The sequence below is a fragment of the Acanthopagrus latus genome, chromosome 11, assembly GCF_904848185.1.
Source record: "Acanthopagrus latus isolate v.2019 chromosome 11, fAcaLat1.1, whole genome shotgun sequence".
Lineage (NCBI taxonomy): Eukaryota > Metazoa > Chordata > Actinopteri > Spariformes > Sparidae > Acanthopagrus > Acanthopagrus latus.
Genome location: NC_051049.1, coordinates 2,291,838 through 2,308,477, shown reverse-complemented (window position 1 = coordinate 2,308,477; position 16,640 = coordinate 2,291,838). Strand labels below are relative to the sequence as shown.

Genomic DNA, 16,640 nt, shown 5'->3' with positions numbered 1-16,640 from the left:
GTGACTCACCGCATCAGCCCTGCAGATGGTGTTGGCGACGTGGCGGCAAAGTGTTCGCAGCCAGGAGCTTTTAACCGTCTCCTCTCCGGTCAGTTGGAAGCTGAACAACAAGTTCTCCTGTTCGGTTGGAGGGCGAACCACCAAGGCGAATGCATTCACACACTCTGAGGGAAGGAAGAGAGAGATTGAGAGATGTGTGGACAGTGGTCAAAGCGAGAGAGGGGAAAATAATGAACAGTAACAGACAGAAGAGAGGACGGAAATCAGGAAAGAGACAGAGAAGGATGATGATGAGAGAAAGAAACAGATGGAGAGATGAGAGTGGACAGAAGTGGAGGAGAAAGACAGACAAATCAACTTGAGCGCTTGAACTCCATAAACATGAATCAGTACTGGTCCCTGGGAGAACATACTTGTCTCTGAATAATATATTTTCCCCATGAAACTCCAGGGGTAGAAATAAAAAAAGGAAACCCCAAACTACAAAAAAAAACCCTGCTTTCCAACCTCCTGCAATTATTCCTGTCATACTGCATCCTGAAATGTTGGATCCTGGAGCTGCCTTTAAGCAGGAGAAACAGTAGGAGTCATCTCAGAAATGTTTTAATGATATGTAACTCTGCTGATTAGCAGGCCCACAGACTGATGTGCAGCTGTAATCTGATTGCCGTCCTCTGCTTTTCACAGCCCAACCTATGAACGCTCTGCTTCTTTCTAAATATGGTTTGTCTTCATCAGCATTGGTTCTTCTCTTGGCAGTTATTCTATGAAGCTAACGGTTTGTTATCATGTTTTCATTTCTGTCGTCGTAAAATATTGTGACAGGAGCACTACAGTTCATTTAGGCAGAAGATGTTACGCAAGATCGACATTATGTTTGAACAAACTTTAATTAAATTTGAAAAAGAAAAAAAAAAACCAATAACATAAGAGAGAAATGGAAATCATATTACTTTAGAGCTCCGTAGATTCGAGACTGTTACAGTTAGTTTATTCTAACAGGAATCAGACGTCACTGTTCCACTTTCAGCTGTGTTGCGATGGCAAGTTGTCATTAAAGCATGATTAACGTGTATTTCAATAATTTGAATGTGTATTTAAAAGTACCTCGACCTTAGCATGTTGTGGCCCATTAAATACAAAAAATCAATTATTAATATTGTCTTTAAGTAACAACTGATGTCGCATCATTTTAACTATGACAGTCATCTCGATTAGACGTTCGCTACCAGCATGAGCTGATTAAAGTACACTGGTCACATTTTCTGAAGTGTGTCCTAAAGTAACAGCCAGGTGTCAATACGAACACTGACGTATGTTACATTTGCTTTTGTCATTTCACATGTTCATACTAGTTCATTTAAACATCCTATTGAGATTTTATTATAATATGATTATACCTTATATATCAGATGCAATCGATGTTCGATGGACGCAGGACTATAGATGTTGTCCCGTGCACAGTATGGACAAAAGAAGGGCAAAATGAAAAATCAAACTGCAAACATTCCAATAAATTATGATTTCAATAAGATTCACGATTTGTGGGAATGATTCAAAAATTGTCAACAACCCTGTAAAGGTTTATTTTACAACGCTTTTTTGTTGGTGTTTCAAAAGAAACTGAAAAACAACTTTTGGTCATTTCTTTGGTTAAGATTGTTGATTAGTTGCTGATTCAAAGTGACATTAAACTTTTAATGACTTCCACGTTTGCCATGGGATTGTTTTAAATACACCTCAGGAATTAAATGATGTTTAGCGGCTGACTCAGATCTCAAAGCCTTTTTGAATGAACACACTGGGAAATGGCTTCTGCCAGAGTTGGCTTGTCTTCGTTTCTAACATTGTGCGGAGTTACAGGAACTAAAAACAGCCTCCAATGACATGCAGACAAAGTGATTAACAGCAGCGTCATTGCTTTGCAGTGTGTGTACACGGTCGCTGTGTTACCCTCAGTGTCCTGCAGGTCCAGAACTCTTCGAATCTGGGACAGCGGCATCAGTGTGATGTGTTTGAGCGGTGGCGGTGGTCTCGTCTGTCCCAGAGGACTCTTAAATGTGTTGATCACCTTGTGTCGCTTCCTTGCAATCTGCGGACACACACACACACACACACACCAACACATGCAGTCAGATTGCAACATTGGCGCCAAATGTGAAGAAAGGAAACTTGTGTGTCCCTGTGTGATTTTGAATTAAGTGTGGATGTACTTTGCAGTGTGTGGGCGAAGCTGCCATCGGTTGCTTGGCAATAAATCAATGAGGCCTTCATAGAGGTAAACGATGCAACTCATTAATGCCACATTAATTAGATGCTGAGAAAGAAGAAAGAGAGAGAGAAGGAGGGAGGGAGGAAGACGGAGAGGTGTGAGAGAGGACAAAATGGGACACTACATCATAGGTCATTGTTGGTTCCGGTGTGTGAGTGAAGAGGGTCGGAGAGAGTGATTATATAAATGCACCAGTACGTAAATGATTAGCAATGATGAAGGGGAGTGCTGAGGCCACCCACTCTAACACAACATTCACTCAATACGCTACACGGACTACACTGAAAGTGTCAGACAAACGTGTGTGTGTGTTTCTCTCTCTTGCACACACAAACACATACACAGAGGCTCATTAGGGGGTGACGCTGACAGTCCTGAATCAGCGTAGCCACCCACCTCTTCTCTCCCATGATTGTCCACCTTGTTCTGTTCCTATCCTACCCCTTTGCTAATTAACACACATACACACACACACACACACACACACACACACACACACACACACACACACACACACACACACATACACACACACACACACACACACACACACACACACAGTGTGTCAGCATTAATAGACTGCACACACATGAATCAATCACCTATTCAATCTTGCTGTTCTGCAAAAAGGCCTGTTTCCTGTTCACCACTGAACGCACACACGGATCTCAGCATGTGTTAAAGAACATGCTGAGATCCATGCTGAGTCTCCCTCGAACAACAAGGTAAGGAGGAAGAAAGAGGCAGGAAGTGGAGGGATAGCGTCACTGCTTAAATGATATCAGAGGGATTAAAAGGGTGAAAATAAAGTCAGATCGGTCCCAAAAAGTCCCAAAGCTTCTTTCTACTTTCTTGGTACTGCACAGCTTAATCCCCTGTGCCACTTTGTTCTCAGGATTGTAGATCACCTCATTCATAGAGTTTTGTTGAATAGGGAAAAGCTCTCTGAGGTGCTAGCTGCTAACTGCCAGCTTGTTGGTGAGTTGAGAGTGGTGACTCTAGTGCTCACCTTGACTGACAGGCCAAGTGAGTGGTCATAACCGTTTGGACTGCTAGCTATTGGCCTAGCAAAGTTGCAGCAGAGGCAGAGGTACGAAACAGTTCAAATTCAAACTCTAAACTACTAGCTTGAGTAGCTAACAAGTAGCTACAGAGTAATGGGACCAGATTAAAAGTATGGACGGGCATGACGACTCCTTTGGAAAAAAACTTAGTATTGAGATTTTTTTTAATCAAGAGTTAAAGATGAAGGTTAACTTTATATTTAGACAACAGTAAACCAGGTACATAGGTGTGACTGTGTTCTCTGTAAGATGGTGAAACATTTGCTGGGGTTTGTGTGCGTTCTCACCTCAAGGCAGTCGTTGAAGAGGAAGAGTGTGACATTTTCTCCTCGGTCACATGGCTGGTCTCCCAGGGCGATGGTTTCTACGCGGTGAACCAGACTGCGATGGGAGGACAGCAAGTTGGCCTGCAAAAAGAGACAAAGCATAGAAGTTAAGAAGAATGCCAAGGGCCGGCGTTTGTGGCTGAAACATAGCAAGTACGTACGGTGGAAAGACCGGGAGACTACGTCTTCAAATCTAATCCAACAGTGACGTGACTGATTTGTGCACAGCCTGACATATTCAGGTCATATACGACCTCACAAACGCAAACAATAACAATCTTCAGACTTACTGGACAGCCATCGACTTCATAAACAACATCAAAGATCTGCTTCTGGCCTTCAGTCTTCCTCTTGTCCTCATTGATGTGTCTGGTGGGGGGGAGAGTTAGAGAACAGAAGAGAATACAGTCGATGTTCATCTCAATAGTGCCGAAACATCAGAAAATAAACAGCTTTAATAAATCATTATTTGTCTTAGTTGTTCATTACAAAAAACATGAGCTGATCCCGCCTTCTTAAATATGAAGTTTATGTTTATCTCATATCAGTTAATAATGAATGTCTGCCATCAGCGACAGGCCAACATCTTCTTTATTATCCTCGACAATTGGATGTCATGCCATACATGCAGCTTTCATGTGACTGTCTTGATTGAAATTTTAAAGGATTTGATCAAACTTTGACAAAGAACTGAATATGAACTCTGAATGATCTGAACTATGTCATTTTCAAATGCATATTCTGCTCTGACATAATGTCAAGGCTTAAAAATCTCCAAGAAAAAAACAAATCCTGGCTCAACAATGATCAATTATTAAGAGTTCAACCTACATAATGGTCAAAATTATGAAGATGATAAAAGACTTCACACGAGGTGCTGGAAACGATCAAACAATGCTGAGGCTGTGTGATCATCACAAAAGAAGGGCTAAGGTCGTGCCAACTCACGTCATCACTTCTTTCAGAGACTCAATTGCTTTCTCCAGTGTTATCTTGTCTGGGTTGTCATCGGACGTATGCTTCTTTATGTCTGCAGTGTTGGAAGAAAAGAAAGGGGTAAGTTTGTTGAGAGGCAAAAAAGGCAGAAAGAGATGAAAATCATGTGGACAAAGGTGAGAAGAAAAGAACAGAGAGGAAAAGAAATTACAGACAGTATCAACAGGAGATAATGAAGGAAGGAGGAAGGTATTGAAGGATACAGATAAGGAGAAAAGACAAGGAGGAAGGTAATTAGCACAAGAAATTATTCGTTCTTAGCCGTTTTAATGAAGGGGTGTGTACGTGTGCTACCGTTTAGAAGAAGGGCCACGCTGGGCAACCTCTGCACAGGTCTGATGAGCAGCTCCACCAGGGTCTGCCTGCCGCACTCCGGCTTGGCTTGGTTAATCTGCACAATCAAAGTGAAGGAAAACATAAGTTAGCGCTGTATGCAGACCATCAGCAGCATGACCAAAACTGGCTTGGGAACATGAACTGTAACCTTGTTGCTTAAGCGCCCATAAAGACACTGATAGATGAACTTTGCAGTAACAGCAGGCTTATGGTTCTGAACCAAGATAAATGACAGGTTGGATAAAGGGACAGGAATGAAAAACTGGGTTTGATCCCCGGACATCTCTCTCACTTTTGCAATGAACACTTTTACTTCTGAAACTCTTTCAAATAAGAATGACATGATCTGAACGAGTGACAGGCACACACGTCTTGTCCGATGGTGTGGACTGAGTCACAGGGATGATGTACAGTGACCGTGGGCTGATTGACAAGGCTATATTTGTGGTGTTGCTGTGAAGTGGTGTCATAATTCAGCCAGTTTTCGTGATTTTTGCTTTTGCAAACTCTTGCAAGTCTCATCTGTGTGCACATCCTCCAGTCAGGCAAACAAACACCTACAGAACCAAAGCAAAGGTCACACCTTGAGAAAAGCGTGGAAGCGTGGTTTCTGCTTCTCACACCGAACAATAGTCTCCTTGCTCATTTCAAAGAAGTTGACGAAAGGTGGGTAGGCCTTCACCAACTCTTTAGACTGCAGAGGAAGAGAGACAGGGGAAAGAAGCATTCAAAGGAAAATCCACACAAATACAAGAATGAGGTTTCACACAGACATTTTGTTTAAAGCTGTAACTGTAGTCCAGACTGTGTCTGATCAGTGGCTTTGTCCTCTTTGATAGGTGATTTGATGAGGAGACTCCTAAACAGCTGTTACAGTCTCCAGCAGATGAGTGTGAAACATAAGCAACTGTGCGTTTGTGTTTTCTGGTACAAATGTGCAAATAAGCAAAGACAAGCTCATCATCTGCGGACTGGTAGAGATCTGTTGGAACTCACGTATTTGAGAATGACGTTTCCTACGCTCTTGTCCTCTGACCAGTCTGTCAGGAGCTCCTCCAGGTCAGTCTGATGAACAAACCATCATACACACAAACAAACTGATCAACAAACTCCTCCTTAAAAATCACACCGTCACAATCATTTGGTTAAACTTGGGTTTTGATGGAAACAGTTGAGGACACAGTACCTTTATCCTGGTGTGAACCTCGTGGATGTCTGGGATGCAGCCAAATATCGTCTTCATTTCTTCTTGGGCCAGGATTGGTCCTCCCACCTGCCCCTCTTTTTCCAATGGAAGCTTGAAGAGCTACACATAAAAACAGAAAGGCACAAAAAAAAAATCAATAGCAAGAACGTGTTACACAAAACTGTACAAAAACCAAAGCATCCATGAGGAAAGTTTATTTGATCCAAGCTGAGGAAGAAAAAAAAAAGACAGAGCACCTTTTCTCATGCTGTTACTATAGTTACCATCACTGTCAGCAACATATCATGATACTTCCTGTTGAACTATGATTATCCATACGCTGATCATGGACAAGCTGCAGCCACTGTGTGTGATAAAGAGGCATTAAACCAAGACTCTGAACTCCTTGTACACAATTTCTTCCCAGTTAGTGTAAAACGTTGCTTTGCATTCGAAGAGGAAAACGTGTTTTTGTTTTTTGATACAGAATGTGGGAAAATACACACTACTGTGAAAAATGAAAAGCACTGCTGTTTCTTTTCTTTTTTTTTTTTAAAGATGGCTGTTATCTAATCAGTGCTACCAGCGTGATGCACCTCCTGGATCTGCCCGGGTCGGCAACATTTTTGAGCGGGGTCTAATTCACTCGGGTCTTCTTGGATCGTATCTAGCAGGCGTTTGGGTGTCTTTTGCATTGTTTATGTGAGTGTTTGCATTTTTCAAATGCATTTATGCATATCGAAGTTGGGTTAGGCTCTCTGCCGGTTTGCTTTGGATCTGGTTCCATCTACTATGTAGCCTTACAATCATCTTCTGCAGACAAAAACAAAGAGAAAAACGCACAAAATTCTGTGGAAAGCTGTGATTGTTGTAGGATAAACCGTGTTATGACTGGGGGGGGAGATAACATGCTGTAGATAACATGATATGGCTCTCCATTGATGCACCATGTTAGTGACACAGCCAAACAGGCAGTCGACCTGCGTTACTGTTAAGTCATGTTGAAAATAAAATCCAATTACAAGTCCGCTGTCTGCTGCCCATCTGAACATTATTCCATCTGCTGCCTCAGTAAATGGCTGTAAAATGAAAAAGGGAACTGCTGCACTCAAAACAAATCAAGTACATTTCTCCTCTGCTAACAGTGGAGTGAAAAAGGAGCATGGAGTGACTGTGAAACAGGCAGTAATCAACAGCACTACGACTCACGCCTGGCATGCAGTGTTTACTAAACATCTGGATTATGGAGTCATCCTCAGCTGTGTTTTACTCTGATACATGGCACAGTAGCGGAGCTAGTATTTTTATGGGGATTTCCAGCAGGAGAGTTGCTTTTAAGATTCAAGGCAGTCCAAAACACCACGGGGCTAACCCCTATATTCACAGATTTACTACAGGGACAGGGAGGAACACAATGGAGAGAGAAAGAGGATAGAGATAGAGAGGAAGAGAGCATGAGAGTGACAGAGAGAGAGAAAGGAAGGAGGATGGATAGAAAAAAAAAATCAAAAAGTAAGATTTTGAAGGGGCGGGAGACAGAAAGAGAAATGGTGAGGCAGGTCATTTTCTCCCTCACTGGTCAGCTGTCGGACTCTCTGCTGGGACCAACTGATAAGACAGGCCAAGTGAGAGCATGCAAACACACACACACACACACACACACACACACACACACACACACACACACACACACACACACACACACACACACACACACACACACACACACACACACACACCTTAATGATTGTTAGCTTAGCTGGGAACTGTTGTCAAGGGCAACTGACTAGCCAACCTGTGGAGGGAGAGCTGGAGGTGTCCACATTGTGTGAACACACAGACACACACAGCTACCTGTAGGATGGTGCTTAAAATGTCGACATAGTTGCTTTCCGTCTGGTAGAGTTCCTTGGAGACCTGCCACCTGGCTGACTGCTTGGACAGAACCGGAGTCGAACTCTTGGACGGCTTCGAACTCTCTGGAGGAACGAGACAGACAGGGAGGAAGGAAAGTTGTTAATACTGTAGCACAGACAGACGCTGCCAGGTGTGTTTTCAAACCTGCAGGGCAGAACTTCTGTCTCCCCCATGTGGCAGTTCGGTTTCCCTGCTATGAGCTCTGCCATAGCTGCTGTAGACTACCTCTACACAATGGTTGCTCCCCTCTTCAGTTCTACAACTGAGGACAAAACCCATGCTACTGTTGTGTCAGTGCAGAACTGTCTCCACACACAAACACTAATGCTATTCCTTTACACATTTTATCAAATTTGGTGTATATCTCCTTATGGTCCGCTAGCTGTCTGCTTTGTTTGCCCACTGGAAACAACAAAAACAAAAAAGAGTTTATGTATGAGCACTGATGGGATGGATGTGTTTGTCTGGTTGCAATCCAGCTTTAAGAAATCATAAAAAAAAGGGTTGAATCAAAATAGCCAACTGCAACGAATGTTTTTGATTTTTCACATGTCTAAGTAAAACCTACAGTACGGACTGTCAGCACATGATATCTAAAGTTTTATGCCCTCTGTGTCATGTCAATATTTCCCTGCGGTATCAGACATGGTATCAAACATGTCAATATTTTTCAAGGTACGGTATCGTAGGTAGAAATTCCAGTGTCATGACAACACTACTAAAAACAAACTTTCTGAGTCACATTGAAGAAACTGACACATACACCACGACACTTTCACTCTAATCTTTCCAACGTCTTTATATTCGGCTTGAATAAGCCTGATTTCTTGCTAACAATATTAGCACAGTCCTGCTCTTCATGCCAAACCTGACCTGCAGAGGTTCCTGGCTGCTGCCGCTGCTCCTCTGCTTGTTGAATGATGCTCAGATAGGACCTTCTCCTCCTCTCTTCCCTGTCCTCCCTTGTCTTTGTCCTTTCCCTGGTTCTCCTGCTCCTCCTCCTCACCCTATTCCTGGCCACAGTATCGTCTGCTTTGCTCCCTGCTCTGTTCCCTACTCTATCTACTGGAATGAAGAGGGGATCATTTTGTTACTGTTACCACACAACATCCAACATCAGTATGTACCGAAAAAACGTATGACTGCCAACCAGAGAATAAAATGGGTTTAAAGGACAGATCCAGCCGGTGTTACCAGCAACCTCATTATTACCTGCCAAGGCCTTGCATGTGTCAGGGGTGTTGGAGATGTCCAGCAGTGAAGCCATGGACAGGTTGTGTTCTGCTGAGGGCCTTTTGCGTGGTGGAGGGAAGGGGGAGATCTCCGTCTCCTTGGTGAGCTGAGCCAGCGTGTCCCTCAGACGTCGACGCTTACGGTTGCTGTTGGGGGTGGTGAGGGACAGCAGGGACACCGCCTTCTTCATGGCTGGGCTGTCATTCTGAAGCACAGTGGGACAAACAAATAAGCATTAATGTGTTTTTTTTATTCTTATTAAAGAAAGCAACTGCAATAAGTACAAATTATGTAGTGGACATTGAAATTGGCACATTTGAAATGTCACATCTGAAGAAAAAAGCTGCAGGAGAGTTTAGAGAGTACAGCTGCAACGATGAATTCATTAGTTCTCAACTATTTTTTGTATTTGATTAAATCAGCAGGAAAAAAAATGTGTTTGTTTCCTCCTCTGTGACAGTAAAATGATGACATCACGTTGTGCTTTGGGAAAAACTAGCTGGCATTTTCCAGCATTTACCAGCATTTTATGGATCAAATAACTGATCTATTAATCAAGAAAACAATCTGCAGATTATCGACCATGAAAATAATTGTTACTTAATTAAGTGTTACTTGCAGCACTTTTAGAAAGTCCTCAGAGGAAACGATCATCTCGGGATGACTCAACAGTGTAACATGATCACACTCATGAGTCTTGATCATAGCTGGATGTTTCACATGGTTACAACATTTTTTCACTATTTCCAGAGTAAAGGATGGTAAAAAAGTCTGCTAAACTCTTCGTCGTTCTTTTTAACTAAAGGAGACAAGAAACAATTAAATCACCTTCCTAGGTAAAGTGGAATTGCCAGAATAAGGGTCTTTGGTTTGGTTTCAAATTAATTCACTTAATTAAATGAATTAACTCTAAGGTAAAAGACATTAAAAAAAGTACTGAAAAGGGAATGAGAGCAACATAAATATAAGAGCCTGGTATTAAAGATTAAAGTGACAAAGTGAATTTAAGGACACAGTTAATCCAGTGCAGAGAGGAGAGAAAGAAACTTTTTTGTGTTGCCTTCCTCTCATGTATTCACACACAATAACCTTTAATACGCTCACCTTCTCGTAGAGGTACATAGACTCTCCGGCCCGGGCGTCCATCTGAATGCTTCCCCAGAACCACTGCGACAGAGGAGTGAAAACTGTTGTTACTGACTGGATCAGGACGGAGGTGGACACACAGAAAAGTCTTCATACTATAATGACAAACACAAACATATTTGAAAACACAGGAACGATAACGAAAAGGCTGCATTGATCGCGGGGCTACAAGTACAGCTAAACCACCACGCTAACTCCGCTCAAATTATTCATCCTGTGGAAGGCGAAATCTATTATTGATCCTCTCTCTGACAGCACAGACAGAGTAGAGACGGCATCGACTGAGGTTTAACCTAAAAGGAATGCTCATCAGATGATCATTTGGCATTCTGTTCAGGAGGAAAAAACTGAGGGGATTCTTTATTTTCCTTCTTCCCCACTCGTGTCCATATCGTCCTGTAGCCAAAGCTCAGAGTCTATCGATCATTCTGTTATGTCAAGATAGTACTTGACCACGATCACAGTGGTGATCCAGAAGCAGCACTGAAATGATCGATACTTTGTGCAAACAATGTAAAGACCTACCTCCTGTTTGACTGCAAAGAGTTTCTTGGCGGGGAGAAATGGCAGCTCCTTTACTGAGTTTTCCTCCACCACCATGTGTGTACACCTCTCATCTCCAACCTCAAGATACTTGCCACCTTAGACACAGAAATACAGGAAGATGATGATGAAATATATACACATACACATTTTTTCATGGATGGTATGAATGTCTCACATCAGCCTGCACACTTAGCTAAACCCAAACAGCAGTTATGACGGTAAACAGCAGGTCTGTCAAGCTTTATATTTCTCAACATGAAGAAAAAAAAGGGCTTTTAGTGTCAATTTTATCACCTTTCCCATCTTAAAAAGAGTCGACAGATCCCTGTGTGCTGCAGCACTGACCGTGTTTAAGAGTCCTCTCCTCCATGTTGGTCTTCTCTTCGTCTGAGAAACCTAAAAAGCTGAGGATGCAGTCCTGGAACGGAGGCACTTTGTACTCCGTCCGAAACTCCTCTTCTCCAGCGTGGAAGGACCTGAACACATGAAGGTCAGAGACACAAGGTTAGTTTGAAACCAGTCCATCATTTTAACAACTCTGTTTGCATTAAAGGAACTTGAAACTTCATCACACAAAGAACCATGGATTTAAGTGAATCATTAACATTAACTTTTCTCTAGTGTCCTTTTTTCTTTGCATTAGTTGTCTCAGTCAGAGCAAAGTTATTGTAAAGGGGCCGTTCCTGTGCTGTCTCATTAAGCACCGACGCTAACCCTGGACAGAGCCTGAAACATAAAGTGTTACCTCGTTAGCAGGAAGAGACACTTTTTACTTTGGCCTGCCATCAACAGCTGAGTGAATGCAACAGTCAGCACCAGATTAAAAGGAGGAGAAGCTATCCAAATATTTTGTGTACTGGTCTTTGCTAATGATAAAAAATGAGTTACACACAGAGCTTAGAGACTTTATTGACAAACTAGACACAAGAATTCCTTTTTAACGGTGTGGCTAAATAACTTTCCACATTCTCAAACTCAATGTGAACTCAAACTTCTACTCTACTTAATTATGCTGCTCTAACAGTAGATTACAGCCGTGGTATAAAGCTGTAGCACACTAGTAGGTTGAGTTAAGACAGGAATTTTGCTTTTCAATGCTTGTATTTAGCTCACGTTGATCCATTAAAATAAGCCTGGATCAGCTGAGACATCGTTAGTTACATAAGTTAGTTGTTACTTCAAGAACTTGTTTAGTCTTTGCAGTTGTAAAGGGCTAACAAAACCCAATGCCAGTGGTACGTGGGCTTTACTTACACGTCATCTCTCCTCTCCCAGGATTTGTGAATCCACGCTGGAGTGAGGATGGGCGTCCCCATGCACACTGCCAGCTGACAGGCGAGTCCACGAGAAAACACGGTAAAGAGAGAAGAAGAAAACAAAACACAAATGAATAAATGTGCAACCAAGAGATGAAGCAGATGTAGTAGCAGAAACGAGGGCATGACATTTATATATGCGCAATTTTCATAACAATAAGACTTTCAAATAGTGCCACTGTCGATGCTCACAGTGCAACAATCTCCGTTTTCATTACTGCCGATCGCCCTGTCACTCACAGCCACGACACAAACAGTTTCCACTTCAGGCGCAATACAAAAACAAGTATGAGAAGCTCCGTGGTTGAAACACTTCCTTTCCCCCCCTTTTTTTTAGTTAGCATCAAACTTTCAAATGGAAAACAGTCGAGGCTGCCTGTCACGAAACCAACAAGTTCTTTCTACTTTTTATCTTGTGGCACAAAATACAGCCGCCACAAGACTTTGAGGAAGACGAGGGGAGGTGGTGAGGTGAAGGCACTAACTAAGAGAGGAGGGAGGGAGAGGAAAGAAAAGATTAAAAAGAAAAACATTGCTTGAGATGATTGAAAGACGTAAAGCATCAGGCATTTGTTAATCCATTCAGACAGAAGCCAGGAAAAGGGCGAGTGTCAATCTATTCGTCCATCAATCTATATCTATGCATCCCCATGGAGGAGGCCGTGTACCGAACTCACTTAAAAAAAAAGTGTTTCAACTGGGAATCAAATGACCACTTCATGAAAACAGACCCAGACGACGGTATTCAAGCTGGGCTGAGAGAAACTTTCCATAATTTCGTGCTCACTCTTTTCATTCAACCATCAGAGGAGGATTAGTGTCACAGGGTTCCAACTGTCCAAACATAAAGTGCTGCCTTCCCATTGTTCGGCTGTTTTTAGGGTTTTGGGTTTAATTTTCATTTTGGCTCCTCCATTTCAGCTTCACATTGATCTGTACTCTCAGTTCTGTTATGCATTTCTGTGCCAGCACTAATCTGATATTGATGGATTGTTGAGATTTTAAGCAGCGCTGCTACAATTCTTCATGCGCTGGCTTCAGCACCGCTGAGCGAATACATTTCAAATACTGCACAAGTTAAACAAACATTCTCTTACTATAGAAAAATGGCCTTTACAACATCATAACACAGTAAGATACGAACAAGAATAAAATATTTATTAACTTCAGTGATCAAAATGTCAACATTTTAGGTTTAGCACATTCGGACTAGAGAAATATCAATTGTTAATAATTCCTTTTGAAAGTTTTGTTTGCCATCCAAAGTTGGGGAACAATATTCTGTCTGAACATTTGGGAAATTAATCAATTAAAAAACATATATCTGATTGTATCATTAAAACTGGAGTGTGCATGGTATATTGGCATATTGTTTCATATTTTACCACTTTAGTCCAGCCCTTCTGCAAAGTGGTATCAATGTGACATCCACTGGACAAAAAGACTGAAAGATCAGATTAACAATATAAATGTAAGATTGTACAAACCCTGTATTTCTCTCCATGAGTTGAGTAGGCGATGAGATGAGTAACCTTGGTGCTGAAGTCTTTCCGGATGGTCCCTCCCATGTGATGAACCAGATTCACCAGGTTTTTCTTATTATGAAAAAGAAAAAAAAAAAACACACACACTTAGCACAAACTCAACACAAAGACGGAAACAGTGTAAATATCAATGTGGAATAAACCAAACAGTGCTCACAGGACTGTATCTGTGCACAGACTCTACATCAAGACTTAATGAAACAGTAACACTTCATAATGGTTGCACTTGGTAATTAATCCACAGTAATCAACAAAATCTAACATCTGCCTCCATTTTCTTCCACCAGTAAACCAGCAGACGAGTTTTATTGTTAACAAATTTGTATATTTTTCAGACGAAGATTTCAGTAGTTGCTCTTTTCTATAGAAACAGATCAACCTGACAAGATATAGACAAATATGGAAAATGACATATGTCATGTCAGTGCAACTTGAAAAGACCAGTCTATTGTTTAGATAAGCTTGAGTTCTAACAACAAAGTAGCATTAATATCAAATTATGTTTTTATCCTCCTTCATCAGTTCTAGCTGCATGTTCGTTAACTCACCATTTCGTCTTTGTCTCTGAAGCCGGTGAAGCACAGCGACAGGTTCAGCATTGTGGTGGAGTACAGAGGACGACATGAAAACTGTAGAGGCTGAGGGAGGGGAAAGAAGAAAAAAAGAGATGAAAACACTCAACTACGTTCAACATTACATTTGAGTGTTTGTACTGTCATTTTGTCTTTATATGCATATAGACGCATAATGACTTTATGTCAGAAAAAGGCCTCGTGTGGGTGAAAAACTGTTAAATGACCTGACAACACGCTCCCTGTTATCATGATCCATCTTTATGACGCTCTGCAGTGCTGCAGCCTGAACCTGCGTGTATGTGTACGCTGTCCTCGGCTGACAAATGTGCTGAGCACTCTGTCTTGTTGATAGCAGCCACAGTCGGGGCGTATTGTTCATGTTCGGCATTTGAATCCTATGTGAAGTCTCTGTCAGACAGATTGCACAGCAGGTAGAGGCAGCTCCTCTTCATCATCCTGTTCAGACCCATAATGTACTTTTTGCATCCTGCTTTCTGTAATCAAGGTTCATCTCAGCCTGTCTCTCGTGGGTCCTCCCCACATGACAAACAGACAAGAGAGTTCCCTGAGCTAGAATTTCACAGTGAAGCTGTAAATCTCTCAGGGGTGAAGAAGTCTAAGAATCCATACTTTACACCAAGATAGGGCCATGTATGAGATATTCTTTAATTACTTCTTGATTGCATCATTATGTCTCATTTTGGTTTGTGACACAGCTCAAAATAAATGACGACCGGAATGACTCACCTCCTCCTTGGCAGCACAGTGTAGCACAACAGGAGGTCCAATGATGCGGTTGTCCCGCTTGTAGAGGTAGCTGTAGTCAGGAGAGTCAAAGTTTGTGAGGACGAACACCGTCTCGAACTCGGTGTTCTCTCCATCTCCAAACTCCTGGACGTTGTCTGTTATTATGCATGGAGTGTTGATGTCCTGAATGGGAAGAATCACAGTGTGAAGTAAGGGACTGGTAAAACAAACGTAACATTCAGAAACACACAATTAATCAGCAAATTAACTGTGTGAATCAAAGGTTCGTTAGCCTCGTTAGTAAGACTGTAGGACGTGTATTAGTTGATTTCATTATAAACTAATTAGCAAAAACAAGACAAGGAACAAAAAGGAATTATTTATGAATGTTAGTTCATTTATCAATATTATCCAACTTTCATAACTGAAATTAAAAGTATGTAGTTTGATATCTAAATGAACATTAAGCAGTCACTTGATGGCAAAACTTCACAGCTACATAAACATCCCATAATTTTGATACATTACAGCATTATTCAGGTATTATGCTTCTAATTTTCACAGATCAAGTCCTGCAAGACCAAATATTTGTGTTATGTTATGTCAGTACCGATTCAAATGAGAATATTTGGTGTTAGTAAGCGTTTTTTTAAATGATTTCACTGAGGATTCATATTCTTATTTTGTGAAATATATTCATCAGGGTCAAGAAAGCTTTTACTACGACTATAGACATCTTCAATCGATCAAGAAAAACAGGTGTAAGACTGCAAGACAATATTGTTCACTCTTAACATATAGTAGACCCAAATAATATTCAGGAAAACAGTTCTCTGCTGCATGAGACCGATCGATTTGACCCTCTCAGATGAGAGAATTCGTCACTCTAAATTAGAGATGAGTTGTTTGAATCAATGGCTTTGATAACAGAAAGTAAAACATTAAATCAGAGCAGTGGAGCTGTTCAGGTGGGGTGAAACCTGTAAAGCTTCCCATAAAACAAATAACCTCAGAAAAACATTATCCAGTAGATGAAACAGGACACAGAACAAGTGTAGAGTTATTGGCAGAGTGAAACATATAAAGTTAGAATTACATTTAGGTATGAGGTGGTTAGAATTCACAGCGCTTCAGACACCCATCTGTGAAAGAAATTATTAAACATTTTGGGAAATACAATAATTTGCTTTCTTACTAATGGTGAGATGAGAAGATCAGTACACATATTATACTCTGCCATGAGGCACGAACACACTGGCCCCAACGTTTGGGGAGACTCGGACAAGTGCGGGAACAAATCTGTTTGGTGTGTCCTGCGGTGTTGGAAGCTTTTGGAACCGCACAAACCGTGTCTGGTCAGACTCAACTTGCAAAGTCTGAGAGTGTTGGTGGTCTGAGGGTTGGACGCCATCGGATACTCTGATTGGTTGTGTGCT

At 41.6% G+C, this 16,640-nt stretch overlaps 1 protein-coding gene across 6 annotated transcripts in view; it reads right to left on the bottom strand.

The window, feature by feature from the left end:
- The window catches only part of ect2 (epithelial cell transforming 2), a 36,481-nt gene that overhangs the window by 12,285 nt on the left and 7,556 nt on the right, over positions 1-16,640 (bottom strand). For 3 of the 6 annotated variants that reach the window (XM_037115017.1, XM_037115019.1, XM_037115021.1), the window contains 19 exons: positions 15,205-15,387; positions 14,431-14,520; positions 13,826-13,933; positions 12,277-12,350; positions 11,368-11,498; positions 11,002-11,117; positions 10,435-10,497; positions 9,310-9,535; positions 8,971-9,162; positions 8,035-8,159; positions 6,181-6,300; positions 5,991-6,059; positions 5,578-5,688; positions 4,953-5,049; positions 4,611-4,692; positions 3,953-4,031; positions 3,624-3,743; positions 1,954-2,092; positions 10-164 (listed from right to left, as the gene is read on the bottom strand). In XM_037115017.1, coding sequence (XP_036970912.1) covers positions 10-164; positions 1,954-2,092; positions 3,624-3,743; positions 3,953-4,031; positions 4,611-4,692; positions 4,953-5,049; positions 5,578-5,688; positions 5,991-6,059; positions 6,181-6,300; positions 8,035-8,159; positions 8,971-9,162; positions 9,310-9,535; positions 10,435-10,497; positions 11,002-11,117; positions 11,368-11,498; positions 12,277-12,350; positions 13,826-13,933; positions 14,431-14,520; positions 15,205-15,387 — 2,280 coding nt within the window. The remainder of the gene's footprint in view (positions 1-9; positions 165-1,953; positions 2,093-3,623; positions 3,744-3,952; positions 4,032-4,610; positions 4,693-4,952; positions 5,050-5,577; positions 5,689-5,990; positions 6,060-6,180; positions 6,301-8,034; positions 8,160-8,970; positions 9,163-9,309; positions 9,536-10,434; positions 10,498-11,001; positions 11,118-11,367; positions 11,499-12,276; positions 12,351-13,825; positions 13,934-14,430; positions 14,521-15,204; positions 15,388-16,640) is intronic. The other 3 variants (XM_037115020.1, XM_037115022.1, XM_037115018.1) reach the window with 2 other exon arrangements.